The sequence below is a fragment of the Schistocerca gregaria genome, chromosome 7 (genome assembly GCF_023897955.1).
Source record: "Schistocerca gregaria isolate iqSchGreg1 chromosome 7, iqSchGreg1.2, whole genome shotgun sequence".
In the NCBI taxonomy this organism is placed as follows: Eukaryota; Metazoa; Arthropoda; class Insecta; order Orthoptera; family Acrididae; genus Schistocerca; species Schistocerca gregaria.
Window position 1 is genome coordinate 493420038 of NC_064926.1, and position 20981 is coordinate 493441018.

The following is a 20981-nucleotide window of genomic DNA, read 5'->3' on the forward strand; positions in this document are numbered from 1 at the left end:
CCACTGTAAAGATGCCCATTTATGTGTGCTTCACAATGAATTCAGTTACATACCCATACATTGAATTAAATTTCTTTTGCATTTCCTCCACTATAGGATGATTCCTTGGAGTATGACTACGTCTGTGTACCACATTCTTGTAGTAGTCATAAGGACTGCTCCTGGAAGTGCAAAAATTCTGTCATAACGTTAATTAAAAAGTAAGTTACAAGATATCACATGCACACACAAAAACAAAAAAAGTTGCTTATACTCACATAAGACTCTATGGTGTGGCCTAACTCATAGCAGATATAGACTTTAGGGATTTATTCGTGACATAAAGACATTGCAGAAAGTTCATATTTATATGGGTCCAAACATCCTTTGTTAGGAAGCTATGAAACAAGTTCCCAATAGTGGCTCCTAGTTGTGTAATTTACCTTGATTATACATCTACATCCATACTCTGCTAACCCCCATTATGTGCTTGGCAGTGGGTAAGTCCCATTGAACCAGTTATTAGGGTGTCTTCCCATTCCTTTCACGTATGGAGTGAGGGGAAAAATGATTGTTTGAATATCTATGTGTTTGCTGTAATTATTCTAGTTACGTCCTCACAATCCCTGTGTGAAAAATGTTCATAGAGTCATCATTTAAAGTCAGTTCTTGAAACTTTATTAGTAGACTTTTTCAGGATAGTTTATGTCTATCTTAAAGAGCCTACCAGTTCAGTTTCTTCAGTGTCTCTATACCACTTTCCCATGGGTCGAACCGATCTGTGACCATTCCTGCTACCCTTATCTGCATACGTTCAGTATCCCTCTATTTTAAAACAGAGATTCCAAGACTTACCAAGCAGGAAAGCGCCGGTAGACAGGCACAATAAACAAAACACACACACAGAATTTCTAGCTTTCGCAACCAACGGTTGCTTCTTCAGGAAAGAGGGAAAGGAGAGGGAAAGACGAAAGGATGTGGGTTTTAAGGGAGAGGGTAAGGAGTCATTCCAATCCCGGGAGGGGGAAGACTTACCCTAGGGGGAAAAAAGGACAGGTGTACACTCGCACACACACACACACACACACATATCCATCCGCACATACAGAGACACAAGCATATATATATATATATATATATATATATATATATATATATATATATATATATATATATATATATATAACAGCTTTCGCATCCCGCAACTACCCTCCCAAACTGGTACAGAAGCAGATAACCAGAGCCACTTCCTCATCCCCTCAAACCCAGAACCTCTCACAGAAGAACCCCAAAAGTGCCCCACTTGTAACAGAATACTTCCCGGGACTGGATCAGACCTTGAATGTGGCTCTCCAGCAGGGATACGACTTCCTAAAATCCTGCCCCGAAATGAGATCCATCCTTCATGAAATCCTCCCCACTCCACCAAGAGTGTCTTTCCGCCGTCCACCTAACCTTCGTAACCTCTTGGTTCATCCCTATGAAATCCCCAAACCACCTCCCCTACCCTCTGGCTCCTACCCTTGCAACCACCCCCGGTGTAAAACCTGTCCTATGCACCCTCCCACCACCACCTACTCCAGTCCTGTAACCCAGAAGGTGTACACGATCAAAGGGAGAGCCACATGTGAAAGCACCCACGTGATTTACCAACTGACCTGCCTGCACTGTGACGCTTTCTATGTGGGAATGACCAGCAACAAACTGTCCATTCGCATGAATGGACACAGGCAGACAGTGTTTGTTGGTAATGAGGATCACCCTGTGGCTAAACATGCCTTGATGCACGGCCAGCACATCTTGGCACAGTGTTACACCGTCAGAGTTATCTGGATACTTCCCACCAACACCAACCTATCCGAACTCCGGAGATGGGAACTCGCCCTTCAGTATATCCTCTCTTCTCGATATCCGCCAGGCCTCAACCTCCGCTAATTTCAGGTTGCCGCCACTCATACCTCACCTGTCTTTCAACAACTTCTTTGCCTCTGTACTTCCGCCTCGACTGACATCTCTGCCCTTACTCTTTGCCTTTAAATATGTCTGCTTGTGTCTGTGTATGTGCGGATGGATATGTGTGTGTGTGTGTGTGTGTGTGTGTGTGTGTGTGTGCGAGTGTGCACCTGTCCTTTTTTCCCCTAAGGGAAGTCTTTCCGCTCCCGGGATTGGAATGACTCCTTGCCCTCTCCCTTAAAACCCGCATCCTTTAGATTCCAAGACTTACCAGGCGGGAGGGCGCCGGCGGACGGGCGCATGGGCGGGGCACACGGGCACACGCACGGAGTTGCTAGCTTTCGCGGCCGATGGTTGCTTCTTCAGGAAGGAGAGGGAGAGACGAAAGGACGAGGGGATGTGGGTTTTGGGGGAGAGGGTGGGGGGTCGTTCCAGTCCCGGGGGCGGTAAGACTTCCCTTGGGGGAGGGAAGGGACGGGTGTGCGCTCGCGCACGCACACACACGCACATATCCATCCCATGGATATGTGTGTGTGTGTGTGTGTGTGTGTGTGCGCGGGTGTGCACCTGTCCTTTTTTTCCCCTAGGGGGGGTCTTTCCGCTCCCGGGATTGGGTGACTCCTTGCCCTCTCCCTTGAAACCTGCATCCTTTCATTTTTCCCTCTCCTTCCCTCTTTCCTGACGAAGCAACTGCCAGTTGCGAAAGCTCGTAATTCTGTGTGTGTGTTTGTGTGTTTTGTTCATGTGCCTGTCTGTCGGCGCTTTCCCGCTTGGTAAGTCTTGGAATCTTTGTTTTTAATATATTTTTCCCATGTGGAAGTTTCTTTCTGTTTTATGTATATATATATATATATATATATATATATATATATATATATATATATATGATGTAAATAAAATAGAAAGAAACTTCCACATGGAAAAAATATATTATAAACAAAAATTCCAAGACTTACCAAGCGGGAAAGCGCCGACAGACAGGCACATGAACAAAACACACAAACACACACACAGAATTGCACAACGACAGCATGAATGGGACTTTCTTTTCGTCGGTTGTGACAGTGGATGAGACATGGATGCCATTTTTCAATCCAGAAACAAAGCGCCAGTCAGCTCAATGGAAGCACACAGATTCACCGCCCCCAAAAAAATTTCGGGTAACCGCTAGTGCTGAAAAAATGGTGTCCCTGTTCTGGGACAGCGATGGCGTAATCCTTACCCATTCCATTCCAAAGGGCACTACAGTAACAGGTGCATCCTACGAAAATGTTTTGAAGAACAAATTCCTTCCTGCACTGCAACAAAAACGTACGGGAAGGGCTGCGCGTGTGCTGTTTCACCAAGACAATGCACCCGCACATCGAGCTAACGTTACACAAGTTTCTTTGTGATAACAACTTTGAAGTGATTCCTCATGCTTCCTACTCCCCTGACCTGGCTCCTAGTGACTTTTGGCTTTTTCCATCAATGAAAGACACTCTCTGTGGCTGCACATTCACCAGCCGTGCTGCTATTGCCTCAGCGATTTTCCAGTGGTCAAAACAGACCCTTAAAGAAGCCTTCACCGCTGCCATGGAATCATGGCGTCAGCGTTGTGAAAAATGTGTACGTCTGCAGGGCAATTACGTCGAGAAGTAACGCCAGTTTCATCGATTTCGGGTGAGTAGTTAATTAGAAAAAAAAAATCTGAGGCCTTAGAACTTGAATGCACCTTGTACTGTGCATGGGTGTTTGATTTTGTATGATAAATAAATGGTTTACTTGCTGTGGACAAGGCCGTTTACATTTTGGTGCCATGGCTTGGCAGTGGCTTGGCCATCAAAGACCAGTCACACTCTCCAAGAATGCAAACAAAAGACAAGATGGTTTTGTGACAAATGAAGTATATTGTAATCTTGACTATCATGTTGAGCCTTCAAGACAATTCTCCTACATCACATTGTGTTCTACTCAAGTTCATGCGTCACTCTAATTATCTGTACACCCATTCCAGGAAATATATGTCTGTAAAAGGAAAGTAGTGGACGTGCGTTTTCGTGATATGAGTACAAGTTGGCTTCTTTTGCTCGTACAACAGCGGCAGAATGTGAAGAAGTCAAGCATTTCCTCAGCTACACACTGGATTTCAAAGGCACTGATTAGCAGTACCTCTGATTTGAGATAATCAACTACAGCGAAGGGTGACAGACTCCATGAAGTGTTCTGATGCAGATTCATCTACAAGGAGTGAGCCAGCTGCCAAAAAGTCTTCAATCCAGTCACAAATTTCACTTGATACCCCATGTGATTGAGTCTTTGAAAATAAGCTTGAATGTGGTACAGACTCAAATCCTTTTTGGAAATCAAGAAATATTGAATCTGCCTGACTGCCTTGATCCAAAGCTTTCAGTATGTCATGTGAGGAAAGTACAAGTTGAGTTTCACATTATCAAAGTTTTCAGAATCCATGCTGGCTGGCATGGAGGTGGTCATTCTGTTCAACATACCTCATTATGTTCAAGCTCATATTATATTCTAAGATCCTACAACAAATCAATTTCAAAGATACTGGACCTTAATTTTGTGGATCACTTTCACTACCCTTCTTGTGGACAGGTGTGACCTGTACTTTCTTCCAACTACTGGGCATTGGTTTGCTGTTCAAGAGATCTATGATGGATTACAGTTAGAAAAGGGGCTAACTCAGCTGCAGATTCAGTATAGAATCTGATAGGGTCCTTGAGCTTTGATCAATTTTAACGAGTCCAGTTGTTTCTCAACAACACTGACACTAATACTGATTTCACTCATCTTTCCAGTGGCACAAGGATTAAACATGAAAAATTCTCCTGGGTTTTCCTTTGTAAAGGAACATTTGAAAACAGAGATAAGCATTTCAGTTTTTGCTTTGTTACCCTCAGTTACATTTTCTGTCTCATTCGCTAGGGACTGGACACTAACTTTGGTACCACTAACAGCCTTTACATACGACCAGAATTCCTTGGGACTTTGTGGAAGATCATTTGGCAGTATTCCGCTATGGTAGTCACTGAAGGCTTCACACATTGCTCTCTTGACAGCCAAACACATTTCATCTAGCACCACTCCATCTACAGTCCTATACTTTGTTTTACACCTATTATGCAGGAGTCCTTGCTTCTTTATAATTTTCTTTACAGTGACTGTATACCATGGAGGGTCCCTCCTATTATGAAGTGCTCTACTAGGTACTTATCTATCCAACACATGATCAACTATTCTTTAAAACTTTAGCCACAGTTCCTCCGCACACTCCTGCCCTGTGCTGAAAGTTTCAAGTTCTTCACTGAGATATGACACTACTGTGTTTTTTTTTTATCTAGTTTACTGAACATATATATCTTTCTACTTGTTTTAGTTGTCCCTTGTACTTTGGTAATCATTGTTGCCACAACCGTGCCATGGACACTGATGTGGACATCCTCAAAGCAGTAAGGTCTTTTTGCTGTCATTGTTGTTGTTGTGGTCTTCAGTCCTGAGACTGGTTTGATGCAGCTCTACATGCTGCTCTATCTTGTGCAAGCTTCTTCATCTCCCAGTACCTACTGCAACCTACATTCTTCTGAATATGCTTAGTGTAGTCATCTTTTGGTCTTCCTCTACGATTTTTACCCTCCACGCTGCTCTCTAATACTAAATTGGTGATCCCTTGATGCCTCAGAACATGTCCTACCAACCGATCCCTTCTTCTGGTCAAGTTGTGCCACAAACTTCTCTTCTCCCCAATCCTATTCAATACTTCCTCATTAGTTATGTGATCTACCCATCTAATCTTCAGCATTCTTCTGTAGCACCACATTTCGAAAGCTTCTATTCTCTTCTTGTCCAAACTAGTTATCGTCCATGTTTCACTTCCATACATGGCTACGCTCCATACAAATACTTTCAGAAACGACTTCCTGACATTTAAATCTATACTCGATATTAACAAATTTCTCTTCTTCAGAAACGCTTTCTTTGCCATTGCCAGTCTACATTTTATATCCTCCCTACTTTGACAATCATCAGTTATTTTGCTCCCCAAATAGCAAAACTCCTTTACTACTTTAATTGTCTCATTTCCTAATCTAATTGCCTCAGCATCACCTGACTTTATTCGACTACATTCCATTATCCTCGTTTTGCTTTTGTTGATGTTCATCTTATATCCTCCTTTCAAGACACTATCCATTCCGTTCAACTGCTCTTCCAAGTTCTTTGCTGTCTCTGACAGAATTACGATGTCATCGGCGAACCTCAACATTTTTATTTCTTCTCCATGGATTTTAATACCTACTCCGAATTTTTCTTTTGTTTCCTTCACTGCTTGCTCAATATACAGATTGAATAACATCGGGGAGAGACTGCAACCCTGTCTCACTCCCTTCCCAACCACTGGTTCCCTTTCATGCCCATTGACTCTTATAACTGCCATCTGGTTTCTGTACAAATTGTAAATAGCCTTTCGCTCCCTGTATTTTACCCCTGCTACCTTCAGAATTCGAAAGAGAGTATTCCAATCAACATTGTCAAAAGCTTTCTCTAAGTCTACAAATGCTAGAAACGTAGGTTTGCCCTTCCTTAATCTAGCTTCTAAGATATGTCGTAGGGACAGTATTGCCTCACGTGTTCCAGTGTTTCTACGGAATCCAAACTGATCTTATCCGAGGTCGGCTTCTACTAGTTTTTCCATTCATCTGTAAAGAATTCGTGTTAGTATTTTGCAGCTGTGAGTTATTAAACTGATAGTTCGGTAATTTTCACATCTGTCAACACCTACTTTCTTTGGGATTGGAATTATTATATTCTTCTTGAAGTCTGAGGGTATTTCGCCTGTCTCATACATCTTGCTCACCAGATGGTAGAGTTTTGTCAGGACTGGCTCTCCCAAGGCTGACAGTAGTTCCAATGGAATGTTGTCTACTCCGGGGGCCTTGTTTTGACTCAGGTCTTTCAGTGCTCTGTCAAACTCTTCACGCAGTATCGTATCTCCCATTTCATCTTCATCTACATCCTCTTCCATTTCCATAATATTGTCCTCAAGTACATCTCCCTTGTATAGACCCTCTATATACTCCTTCCACCTTCCTGCTTTCCCTTCTTTGCTTAGAACTGGGTTTCCATCTGAGCTCTTGATGTTCATACAAGTGGTTCTCTGATCTCCAAAGATCTCTTTAATTTTCCTGTAGGCAGTACCTATCCTACCCCTAGTGAGATAAGCCTCTACATCCTTACATTTGTCCTCTAGCCATCCCTGCTTGGCCATTTTGCACTTTCTGTCGATCTCATTTTTGAGACGTTTGTATTCCTTTTTGCCTGCTTCATTTACTGCATTTTTATATTTTCTACTTTCATCAATTAAATTCAATATTTCTTCTGTTACCCAAGGATTTCTACTAGTCCTCATCTTTTTACCTACTTGATCCTCTGCTGCCTTCACTACTTTATCCCTCAAAGCTACCCATTCTTCTTCTACTGTATTTCTTTCCCCCATTCCTGTCAATTGTTCCCTTATGCTCTCCCTGAAACTCTGTACAACCTCTGGTTCTTTCAGTTTATCCAGGTCCCATCTCCTTAAATTCCCACCTTTTTGCAGTTTCTTAAGTTTTAATCTACAGGTCATAACCAATAGATTGTGGTCAGAGTCCACATCTGCCCCTGGAAATGTCTTACAACTTAAAACCTGGTTCCTAAATCTCTGTCTTACCATTATATAATCTATCTTGTACCTTTTAGTATCTCCAAGGTTCTTCCATGTATACAACCTTCTTTCATGATTCTTAAACCAAGTGTTAGCAATGATTAAGTTGAGCTCTGCGCAAAATTCTACCAGACGGATTCCTCTTTCATTTCTTAGCCCCAGTCCATATTCACCTACTACGTTTCCTTCTCTCTCTTTTCCTACTACTGAATTCCAGTCACCCATGACTATTAAATTTTCATCTCCCTTCACTACCTGAATAATTTCTTTTATTTCATCATACATTTCATCAATTTCTTCGTCATCTGCAGAGCTAGTTGGCATATAAACTTGTACTACTGTAGTAGGTGTGGGCTTTGTATCTATCTTGGCCACAATAATGCATTCACTATGCTGTTTGTAGTAGCTTACCCACATTCCTATTTTCCTATTCATTATTAAACCTACTCCTGCATTACCCCTATTTGATTTTGTGTTTATAACCCTGTAGTCACCTGACCAAAAGTCTTGTTACTCCTGCCACCGCAGTAGTCTGGTCCCTTTAACCCCCACAAACCAACCAATCCTGCCACCGCACTTCACTAATTCCCACTATATCTAACTTTTACCTATCCATTTCCCTTTTTAAATTTTCTAACCTACCTGCCCGATTAAGGGATCTGACATTCCACGCTCCAATCCGTAGAATGCCAGTTTTCTTTCTCCTGATAACGACATCCTCTTGAGTAGTCCCCGCCCAGAGATCCGAATGGGGGACTATTTTACCTCTGGAATATTTTACCCAAGAGGACGTCATCATCATTTAATCATACAGTAAAGCTGCATGCCCTCGGGAAAGATTACGGCCATAGTTTTCCCTTGCTTTCAGCTGTTCGCAGTACCAGCACAGCAAGGCCGTTTTGGTTATTGTTACAAGGCCAGATCACTCAATCATCCAGACTGTTGCCCCTGCAACTACTGAAAAGGCTGCTGCCCCTCTTCAGGAACCACACATTTGTCTGGCCTCTCAACAGATACCCCTCCGTTGTGGTTGCACGTACAGTATGGCTACCTGTATCGCTGAGGCACGCAAGCCTCCCCACCAACGGCAAGGTCCATGGTTCATGGTTCATGGGGGGGGGGGGGGGGGGGGGGGTTCATGCTGTCATTAGATCCAGTATATTTTCAATGTGAGTGGGGTTTTGAATTACCTGTTCTAGGTAGTTGACAGAGAAGGTATTTAGTAATGTTTCACAGGATGTCACCACTAACAAAATTGTAATTTTCCCAATTGACTGTCAGATGATTAAAATCTCCACAGATTATTACAGACTGCGGAACTTACATACAAGCAAACTGAGGTATTTGCTAAAGTTTTCAGATACATCAGGAGATGAGTCTGGTAGGCAATCAAATAATTGAATTACCATTTTATGCCCACACCTGATACTGAGTCTTGCCCAAACAATCTCACATACAGTTTCAGTTTCTATCTCGGCTATCTCAGTGCATTTGAGTTCCTTGGCTACTGTGACAAATACACCATCTCTATTTCCCATTGGCCTATCCTTTCAATATACAATTAAATTTTACCCAAAAATCTGACTGCTATCAATTTCAGTCAGCTTTCTGTACCTAGCAGTATGTGAGCTTCAGTATTTTTATGGAGCACTTCAAACTCTGAGACTTTGTTGCTAATGCTTCACCAGTTAACCACTACGATTTTAATACTCTCACCTGTGGGAAGTATTTCTTTCGATCTTACATTGATACATCTGGGTTTCCTACAATTATTATTATACGGATTGGATGGAGAGTCACCTAATTTAAAAAAACCCTTGTGTGCACTCCACACACACTGAGGTACCTGGCTAGCAGCCACTGATTTGTAGTGCATACCCGATCCATTTAGAGGGACAATACAGTTTTCGATCCTATGGTGCAAGTCCAGGAAGTCACAGCTTAGCCTGACACAGAACCTCCAAAGTATCTGGTTCAGTCCTTCCAGTTGACTCAGAAACAAATGTGTGTTTTTATTCACTTTCTTGTTTACAGTTGGTCTTGGTGCTTATTTTGTCTTGTCTTATTGTCACCTGTTCTGTTTTAGAGAACTTCCATCACAACAATATCACATCGATGTTACAGTGACATCCCTAATACACTTCATCACAAGGAGGGAATGAACTAATCACTGACTATACAAAAGTATATTTGGTGAAAATTGTTAACTCTTCATTTCTGTTTTGTCTTATGTGAATACAAATAAACATTATTTATAAAATAACTGGGCAGTGGAACCAGGGAACAGTGCAACAAGCTGGGTGCAATCTCTGTAGACTCAAATAAATTTGTAAGTGGTAAGTGTCTGGGAAAGGATGGGCTACACTTGAATAGGTTAGGTTCGATGACTTTCAACAAAATGATTGTAGACATCCACAGAATCATTAAAAGCAGGGTAAACTGAAAACTTCCAAAAAGGGGGAGAAAACAAAATTGATGATCCAAAATGGAAACTGTAAATATAATGGAACAAGTGAGGCTCTTCAAAGCATAAACAAACACAAAAATTCTATCTTGATGCATCTAAATATAAACGGGTTAGCAGAAAAACATCCAAACCTAGGTTACTCTAAAACTGATGAACTGCACATAATACTTTCTGAAATGGCAAACATAAAGGTAGTCTGCTTAAACAAACACTGGCTCACAAAAGAATGCGCAGATGTTCTAAATAAAATTAGTAATTTCAAACTAGCCAGCAGCTTTTGTAGAGGGGAAAAAAAACCTGTTGTGTAGAGCTGTGTGATTTAAATACTGTGACAATGTCAATCTACAGAATTCCTTGGAGTTCCGCTACTAAACTGTTCTTAGAAAAATTTCAATACTCTTAAATAAACTTAAAAAAGAAAGCAAGAAAAAGATTGTGATTGCAGGAGACTTCAACTTAAATACATTAACTGAAAGCAGTGACATTGAAAAATTTCGCAATTTAATCCAAAAATCTGGTGTCAAGTTAAACTTTACTATGTGCACTAAAGAAAACTTCCACTCAGCAACCTGCATAGATAATATTATTACAAATTATCAGTTTGATGATACAAGGAAGTTTTGCCTAGATCTAGGGATATCTGATCACTCAGCTTTGTTTATAGAGCACCCCAAAATAGAGAAACTATAATCTGAATCTTATATATGAAGGAATTTTAGCAAAGAGAATTTAGAGTTGTTTTGTGATAAGTTAAGTGATATAATCTGACCTTTAGACTACTGTGATTCAAGCAACAAAAATGTTGATAAATTTCCAAATTGTTTTTTGGATGTATTCAATGAAACATTTCCCCCAAAATCTTATCAAAAGAGAGTCAGGAATAAACAAAATTGGATTACACCAGGCATAAAAAAGACAGCTACACAATGAGCTCAAAGTAAATAGAAACCCTAACTTTGTAACTTACGTTAAGTGCTATAAGACTATATTCGAAAAAGTGATACTGGCAGCAAAAAAACTGGAAAATAGTATATTCATGAACAAACAAAGAAATAAAACAAAGGCAGTCTGGTCTGTTGTGAAATCAGAGTTGGGAGTCAACGTTAAAAGTCAAGAAATTTCTCAAATTAGGTTTCATTGTGATATTATTGTAAATCATGTTAAAATGTCAAACTGCTTCAATGTTTCTTTGTCAATATAGCAAAATCTGATGCAGACATGACAGCCCATCAGTACAATATGATTTTCAGGCATAGAGATGACACAGAAAACATTTGTTTTAAAAAATTCAGAAAAATCACTCAGAAAGATGTGAAAGACACAATATTATCATTAAAAAACGAAAATTCAGCTGGATGGGATGGAATACCTTCCATGGCAATCAAGGCAGTACGATATATTATTTCATACCCACTGACTATTATTGTAAACCAGTCCTTTGAACATGGGTCTTTCCCAGATGTCCCAAAATATGCAGAGATTAAGCCATTATTTAAAAAGGGATCACAAGATGATATGGGAAACTACCGGCCTATCTATCTCTTTCCTGTTTTCTCTAAAATATTTGAAAAACTTCTGATAAAACGATTAGAAAATTTTCTAACAGTAAATGACATTATTTGTAAAAATCAGTTTGGTTTTCAAAGAGGAAAAAGCACCATAGACTTTACTAAAAAATTAGCACATCACTAGACCAGGATACAAAAGTCTCAGGAATATTCTGTGATCTAATGAAAGCCTTTGACTCAGTGAACCACTTATTATTACTTCACAAACTGAAGAGCTATGGGATCGAAGATACTGCATTACAGTGGTTCAACTTTTATCTGACAGAAAGGACAGAAAGAGTTATTTTAACATCAAATTCAAATAACTACCACTCCGAATGGAAAACAATTTCCCAAGGATTGCACAGGGTTCAATACTGGGTCTTTACCTGTTCTTGCTGTATATAAATTATTTACCATTAAATATTGATGCTCGTTCAGTCTTGTTTGCAGATGACACCTCAGTCCTGATAGAAAATGTTACAACAGAAAAGAATCCAGATAGTATAGAAAATGTTCTGAGGAAACTGAAATCCTGGTTCCATAAAAATGGACGAAACCTCAATGTCACTAAGGCCCAGATAATGCAATTTGTTTTTAAATTATCATCAATATGTCCTGTACAAACAGCCCATAACAATCAACTGATGACAGAAGTGAGCTATGTGAAATTCTTGGGCCTAAACCTTGATAAAAGTTATAACTGGAAGACACACATAGACTTCCTGGCAAATAAATTAAATTCCCTAGCTTTTGAAATGTTTATTTTATCTGGTGCCACTTACATGGATACAAGAAAGACAGTCTACCACAGTTATTTTGAATCTGTTATTCGGTATGGGACAATTTTCTGGGGAAACTATAGATGCAGTACAAGGCTACTAATTCATCAGAATAAAATCATTAGAAACGTGTGTTACCCACAAAAATGAGTCATGTCACCCATTGTTCAAGAAATTAAAAATACTAACAATTACTTCATTGTACATTTTTGAAATTTTGATTTTTGTATATAACAATCAACATAATCTTGAAAAGTTCCATTTAAGCATAGCTATGGTGCTCGTCACAAGGAAAACTTCAAATTTCCTTCGCATCACTTAAAGCTTTATGCTCAGGCTCCACTGTGTATGCGGCTAAAAAATATAACAAACTAAAAGGAAGAAACATATTAACAATAGACACTGGTTCGCTGAAAAGTTTACTCCAAAATATTTTAATAGAGAAATGTTTCTGCACCACTGGAAAATTCATGGAAGACAGTCTGACACTTCAAACAATAAAAATCTATAGCTAATATTGCAGTGTTGTCCGTGTACAACAAAGGAACTTGGTAAACTGTTAATTTATAGTAATATTGTAGTGTTGTATTTATTGGCATTTTTCTTAAAATAGTGTAAAAAGAATTTCTGTAAATCATTATACATTATAACATGTCTCCTGTACAACAGATCATATGATCTGCACAGATCATATGCAGATCATATGATCTGTACAATGTATGTAACGAGACTAATAAATCACAATTTACATTTACACATTTTACATATAATCCAGTCAATGAAGGAAAATTAGGGGAAAAAATTCGTGTGGTCATAAATTTTTGTACATTGCTATAAGGAAGTGTCATGAACAATATACTAAAAATTTTGACCAGTGGGGTGTGAACATTAAGGTGGGGGGGGGGGGGGGGGGGCATTAATAGGCGACTTTTTTATATTTATCTTGAATAACTCGAAAACTGCAGTTCTTAGTAAGAATGTGTTCCAGTACGAAATTGACCTGCTCTACATTTCCTGCAAAAAAGGTATTACTCAGTTTTCTCTAGAACTAAAAGTTTCCACATTGTATGGGACACATAATGTCAGATTATTAAAAATACTGTTCTAATGTTGTGAAATTAATGTTTATCTTTAAGTGAAGTGGATTAGAAACAAATATGAAATATGTGTAGCACATCTAAGTGTAGTAGACCCATAATGGCAGAGATGCTGAGTCGCATCTAGGCACAACAAAAAGATTGTCACAAAATAAGCTTTTGGCCAACAAGGCCTTAGTCAAAAAGTAGGAAGTGAGCGCTTCAAAAGGCTATCCATCCTGCTCACTTCCTACTCCCGCCTTGGAGTACCACTGTCAACCTCCCTCACATCCCCTCATAGCTGACAAACTCTGTCTAGCAGACCTACTACACTTACCCCACCCTCCAAAACTCCCTCCCACCACCACACAGAACCCAGAACCCAAACAGACATGAAACACAGTCATGAACTTCTCATCCAAAAGCCTTAGCCCTGCAGAAACATCAGTCCTTTCCAAAGGCCTCACCTTCTGCCCCACTCCCAAGTTCAGTCACACAGGAAGTTTCAAACACCCTCTCTCATACTCTTGGTCCCTACAGTGGAAACACTTTTTCGCAACCAACCCTACCAATCAGACTCAACAGTTTTCAGAGATTCTGTCCATATGAGTTACTTGCATCAGTAGTTTTAGAAACCCACATCTACTTTCCATATATAGTGTTAATGCGCTTCATGGAAAATAAACATATCCCAGGGCATGTCCAGTGATTCATAAAGCATACTGTGGAAGTTCCATATAACTTTGGGAAACATCCTGTAGTTGCTTCTTATGACTTAGTGGAGTACATTAAAAGAGTGGGAAATAATCTACTCTATCTTTAGTTAGTTTGCAGACCTATGAAGAAGCGAAGTACATAAACACAATCCAGCATGTTTCTACTCCACACAATATCACCCCTCCACACTATTACACATCCAGGACATAATTTATTACTTAGTACATCTCTACCGCACTACACATTTCATATTTGTTTTTAACGCACTTTATTTAAAGGCAAACATTACTTCTGTACCAACAGAACAATATCTTTAATATCTGTGATTCTTTCATCTCTTAGAACATGGAACTATTAGTCGTAGAAAAAAAATGAACAGGACCTTTTTTCTAGGAAATTTAATGTAGTTTCATTTTGTACTATGAAAAATTTTTGCTAGAAGCCACAGCTTTTGAGAAATTCAAGAAAAACATACAAAAGTGAACCTGAAACAACACCCTCCCCACCCCAATGCTCAAGCGCCACCGGTCATGATTTTTAGTATGTTGTTCAGGACACTCCCTCCTAACACTGCAAAAATTTGTGACCCTAATTGACTTTTTCAGGTCTTTGTTGACTGGGTGAATAGAAATGCATTCTGGCCAACATGACCTCTGGTTCACATAGACCGAATGCATATTTAAACAGTGTCTGGTGTCTAATAGTACTGTTAGATTTAATAGAAGGGTTCTACATCTGGATTAGAAGTGATAGAGGAAACAGAAGAAGCCTAGTCACAACAAAGTTACGCAGCACTAAAGAAATTTTTCATACAGCATTACTTGTCACCAGAGCTGCAATCACAAAAAATTTTCATGGATGAAGATATGGGAGACAAGAAGCCATCGCAAGTACTCAAAGCTCTATGTAAATTAGCAGGCCATGAACTTCTGCCCAGACCATATTTACGTGCATTATGGCTTCGTAAACTTCCAGATAATGTCCACGCTGTCATTGTGGCACAAGCTGACTTATTATTGCAAGTTGAAGCAAAGAAGGCAGACACCACTGCAAATAGCTTAAGTGAAGTTCTCTCGTGTGCAAAAATCAGCAACAGCCAAGACTGGGGCCCCGCAATTTGCATAGTTGTGGCAGCTGAAGTCACTGATTCTGGAACACGCATAAATATTTCACACCAGCTGCATGCCACAACTGATCCCAACACGGAGCAGCTAGAAGCATAAGTAGCAAAACCTAACGTGCAAGTAAATACACACCAACAACAGCTACAAAGTCACAACTGGAAAAAACAGAAAAACATCATCCCACAAAACTCGCTGGAGCAATGATGCTATAGGCATTTTTGCAACTTTGCCCGTCAACATACTCAGCCCTGCAAATACCCAGGTTTCAAAGACGGGCATTAAAGTGTGCTACCATCCATCAGCAACAGCACAGGTATCCAGACCAAAGTGTGGTACAAAGGTGTCAAGATCGCTCGCTAACTGTTGTTAACCAATCACACCAATTGTTCATGCAGGACCATTCATCAGGTGAAGTGTTTCTCATTGAAACTCGTTCACACATCAGCGTCTATCCAAGAAGGGTTGGTGACACACTGATGCCAATGACGCAATGATGTGGGCAACAACAACTCCAGAATCCCTATCTATGGTGAAAAGCAATTAAGTGTTACACATGGATTAAAGCTTTCACCTGACATGAATTTTTGTGAATGCAGACCTACCTGGTCCCACAATCGTAGCAGACATTTTATGCAACTTTTGACTTATGCCTGATCCATTCAACCACCAGTTGGTGCCAGTATGTACACAAAGGATATTGCTACCACATCAGATCAAGTACAGTATGATAAGTCCATGGGTTTCTGCATGAAGACATCCAGGACGCCTACAGTGCCAACATCCAGCACGCCTACAGTGCCATCCATGCCGGGGTATACTGATGCGATTCCATACCATCAATTATGTTGTGCACACAAACACGCAAGAAGAACCTCGTGAGCCGTAACAATTCGTATACTGCAGGCAATATAATAACATTGTCTGAGGAGTCACTTCTTCATAATCTGCTTCAAGACTCTCCAGCACTCACTAAACTCATCATTGCCACCACATCTGCATGACACAAGGACAACTTGTCCTATTCTGCACATGGCCTTTGCCTCCAGAGAAGTTATTCATGGTGCAAGTAGACTTCAACTGACTTCTGAAAACAGGTACTGTGACCAGGTCAGATAGTCCATGGATGTCCCGATCCAAATGGTTCATACGAAAGATAATTCATAGAGAGTATGTGGAGACTATAGGGTGCTCAATGTCTACACAATTACAGACCACTATCATGTACACAACTTGACTCATTTCAACAGCACTATTAGAAATACCACAATGTTCAGTGTCAGTATAATGAAAAGGATAGATTCCTAGATTGCTGCTCACCTTATAGCACAGATTAGCACAAATGTTGAGTCACAGATAGGCATAACAAAAAGACTGTTAAACAAGTAAGCTTTCAGCCAAAACACCTTCTATCGAATTAGGCAACATACATACATTCACGCAAATGCAATTTGCACATATATGACCACTGTCTCTGGCTGCCAAGGCAAGCTAGGGAGAGTGGTCACGTGTATGTGAGTTGTGTTTGTGTGAGTGTTTGTGTGTATGTTGTTTAATTCGGTAGAGGCCTTTTGGCTGAAAGTGTACTTGTCTAACAGTCTTTTTGTTGTGCCTGTCTGCGAGTCAACAGCTCCACTGTAAAATAGTCAGTGTGACAAATTGTGCCAAGATGTTTTCACATATTCCCATGGTTCCAGATGATATAAAAAAGCAGCAGTGGTCACACCATTTGCCTTGTTTGAGTATAATTTTATGCCATTTGGCCTCTGAAATGCAGCACAATCTTGGTAATGGTTCATGCACGAGGTGCTTCGAGAATTATCATTGGTATTTTGCAATATGGGTGATATTCAAAGTAATCTCTACTTCAGTAGAACAGCATATCGAATACCTGAGGCAGCTTTTCTGCCAAATACAAGAAAATGACATAATTATTAATGAAACAAACTGTCCACTGGGAAAATGTAGGATTAAATTCCTGGGATACTTGGGCTCCGCAACAGGCCTGTCACCACTGCCCAAGCAGATCAAAGCAGTACAACAGATGCCCCTTACCACAGCTTACAGGGGGGTTCACACATTCCTAGGCATGCCGAATATTACCAGTGTGACTTGCCTAAACTAGCTTCCATCCAAAATCCACTCATAGCATTACTCATTGGCAACAATACTACAGGAAATCAAAAAAACACTGATGTGTCCAGATGCTGAAGCAACTTTCCATGACCTATTACAGGCAATGTTTCTCGTGAATCCAAGAATGAGTGCACCTTTGGCACTTATGGTAGATGCAGACCAAACAGCAATGGAATCAGCTCTGCAACAAAAAGTAGATGGCAAATGGGAGCTGCTCACATTTTTGTCAAAGAACTCATCTCAACGACAGCAAAAATGGATTGCTACTGATTGTGAGTTGCTCTCTATTTGTTCATCTATCAAGCATTTTCACCAATTTGACAAAGGGAGCCACTCTGCAGTTTTTACAGACCACTAGCTGCTAGTAGCTATCTTTCAGTGAGACACAGACGTTGAAGTGTATGATGTATCACTTCACAAAAGTGATAAGTTACTACCTGTATCTGTTACTGACGAATGATGATTGTGCATAGAAATTGAGCTAAGTGTGTAATAAATGTGAATATATATATATATATTGGCCGCAAATTCATTTATATGTGCATGGAATCAGGAGACTGGATGCTGTGTTTCCATAAGACAGGGCAACTCTGACAGCTGTTTACCACCATTCATCACTTGCTGGGTCGGCAGTTGTTCCACACAGGTGTGACCCTTCTAGGAGACATGCAGCGCTCCTTAGAATGCTGAAGTTCGTGGCAATAAAAAGGATGACATCACAAAAATAGCAGAAGAATTTATTCTGTCTCTATCCCAAGAAGTGGAAAGACTGTTCAGTTAAGATAACACATATTAATGTTTATTGACGTAAATATATTGAAAGAAGTATTTCCTGCTGTAGTAATTCAATTAAAATATAATGTCTTATTTTGTGGATTTGAGAAATAGTCTGGACTTACCTTTCCATCCTCAAGATTAAGATTTTAGGCCATGGAGACAAAGTCAACGAGAAGAATAAGTGTGGTACATAAGCATGCCAAAGCAAAAGGGGATCGCAGGGAATTGTAATATGGTTCCTATAAACTAGCACCTTTCACTTTTAATCTAACTACAAATTAGCTGAGGCAGAACACACATCACACTTCACTTCATCATTTCAGTGCAGACAAGTTGAATATAATGCACAGTTCACATCTGATGAATGTCACACAGCAGGTGAAGACAAACTGATGACAGATTTCCATTCTCAAAATTGTGTCAGTTTGAACTCCATTCAGTGGTAAGAGTTAGAACTGAAGGAACAAAAAGTTCCTTTCTTGCACCACCTTATACAGGAGCAGCAAACAGTGTTAAAGCTCAGGTGTGTGTCAGTCCCGAATGTACTGGAAATAATCTGGTGTGATGTAGCGAAAGGGAAGCAGCGACTCTACATCCCACAACAATTTCATCATGAGATTTTCAATGCACTGCCAAACCTAAAACACCCGGCAACCCAAGCAACAGGTAAGTTAGTCTCCATCAAAGTCATAGGTTCTGAAGTGCAAAAAGATTGTCATACGTGGACATGTGAATGCCTGATATGCTAGCATAATAAGATTGGCAGATGTCTTCACGTCGATTGCTCATACTGCTCACTTCCTGACACCTACATACATGGTCATCATGGAGCCACTACCACACTTGTGGGACTCCGTAATTTGCTCACAAACATCCATAGTTTTACCAGGTGACCAGAAGTAATCACAATACAAGGCATATCTGATGAGTCAATCAGGAAGGCACTAGTCCACTCATGATTTTCTAGGTTTGACATTGTACAAGACAAACCTATAGATCACAGGAGGCAATTTGAAAGCCAACAATTCAATGAACTTTTGCTACTGTGCGGCTGCATCAACTCTGCACTACTAGCTACCATCTAGTCAGAAACAGGGTGGTAAGACAGTTTCACCACATGCGCAAAACTGCCCTAACATTCAGCTCATCATCATGCTCTAAAGTGCTACCCCTAATCCTGCAGTGAAGGAAGATCTACAACGTTCTTCTGGTTTACGGTGCGCAGTTGAGGGTTCCAGGAGAATTAATTAAGCCAGCATCCAGTTGACACTGAGCTATGTAGACATGCGTGGAAAAAGTATTCCATGTGTAGCTCAGGGATGATACAGTGCACACATCACTTCTTACACTGTACTCTGGATTGTACAGGGTAATCACAAGAAAAAATCATAATTTCGAAACTGAATGAAAATGGTGGCAAACAAAAGACAGTCTCAATAGAGCGGCTCAAGCCTGTATACAACAACAAAGGTGCACTCCTTACTCAGTCCATGACATCACATTCCTATGTGGAGGCAGATATTTTTGCAGACAGTTTCACTGACCCTATAGCACCAGAAAAGGATGATGACCCAACAACTGCAAATAGGAGCAACACATGCCTGCACCAGCTGTGTTCCGAGAATGGGCAAACAAATAAAGTGTTAGTTGCCCCATATAATGGGACGAACGCTTTAAAGAAAACAGAATGGGGAGGGGGCTGATGCGATATCACTAATACACGTCACCACACTAAGGAACAAACCCATCACTGTCTATACAAAAGTATCTTTGCCACATTCAACATGATGCCAGTTGTCTATTCTCATTTCTATTGTGTCTTATGTGAGTAAAAACAAATGTTATGTAATGAAAAGCTGAGCAATTACTTTATGTGGGTAAAATATACAATGTATAAGAGATCCCATAATGTTTTCAGTGTCTGAAATAATGCATATATAATACATGTACAACCTAACAGATGGGAGTGCAGACACAACACATCAATTTTGTGTTAAATATTACTGTAGGAGGTAGTTACCTTGTGCAAGAGCATTTGTACAGCTCCATCAATGCTACTGAGAGACATGCCCACTTGAGAAGAGAGTTGCAAATTGTGGGAGACCATGCAATGTACAAATGCCTGAGCTTGGAGATCAAATTCTTTGTCCTGTGGAGGAAACTCCATCATCTACTACAAGGATAATTATGAGAAAGGAAGGAAATCACATGACGATCTGGAACATTCTGCATGAAAAGCTTCTGTGCTCTTGTCACCTTGAATGGTAGAAAGTATAAAATGAAGCAGACTTTCAACCAAGAATAACTTTCTGTCAACACCTGTTAGGGCAGTGTGCTATGTTTCTGCGGCTCTTAGCACATACCTTATTCACCAATGAGGGTGGCTTTTCAAGTGATGAGATCTTCAATTATCATACCAATCATGTCCTGGCTTATGAAAACTCTCATGAAATGCAACAAGACAGACATCAACAGAGGTTCGCCTCAACATATGGGATGGAGTCATTGATGATCATCTTAGTGTCCCCCACATACTTCTGAACCATCTTACTGGGCAAACTAATGTAACAGTTTCTCAGACATACATTGCTTCATTTACTTGAAGATATACTTGTAGATGTCATCCAATGAATGTGATTTATGCGTGATAATCTTCCACCCACTTTATGTGGATAGTTCATCAGTATCTCGATAACCAGTTTCTGAACAGGTGGAGTGTTCAAGA

At 40.1% G+C, this 20981-nt stretch overlaps 1 protein-coding gene across 1 annotated transcript in view; it reads right to left on the reverse strand.

Annotated features, from left to right (window-relative positions):
* The window catches only part of LOC126281721 (uncharacterized), an 88897-nt gene that overhangs the window by 24346 nt on the left and 43570 nt on the right, over positions 1 to 20981 (reverse strand). Inside the window, exon 3 of the mRNA XM_049980897.1 lies at positions 54 to 161. Within this exon, the coding sequence (XP_049836854.1) occupies positions 54 to 161 (108 nt within the window). The remainder of the gene's footprint in view (positions 1 to 53; positions 162 to 20981) is intronic.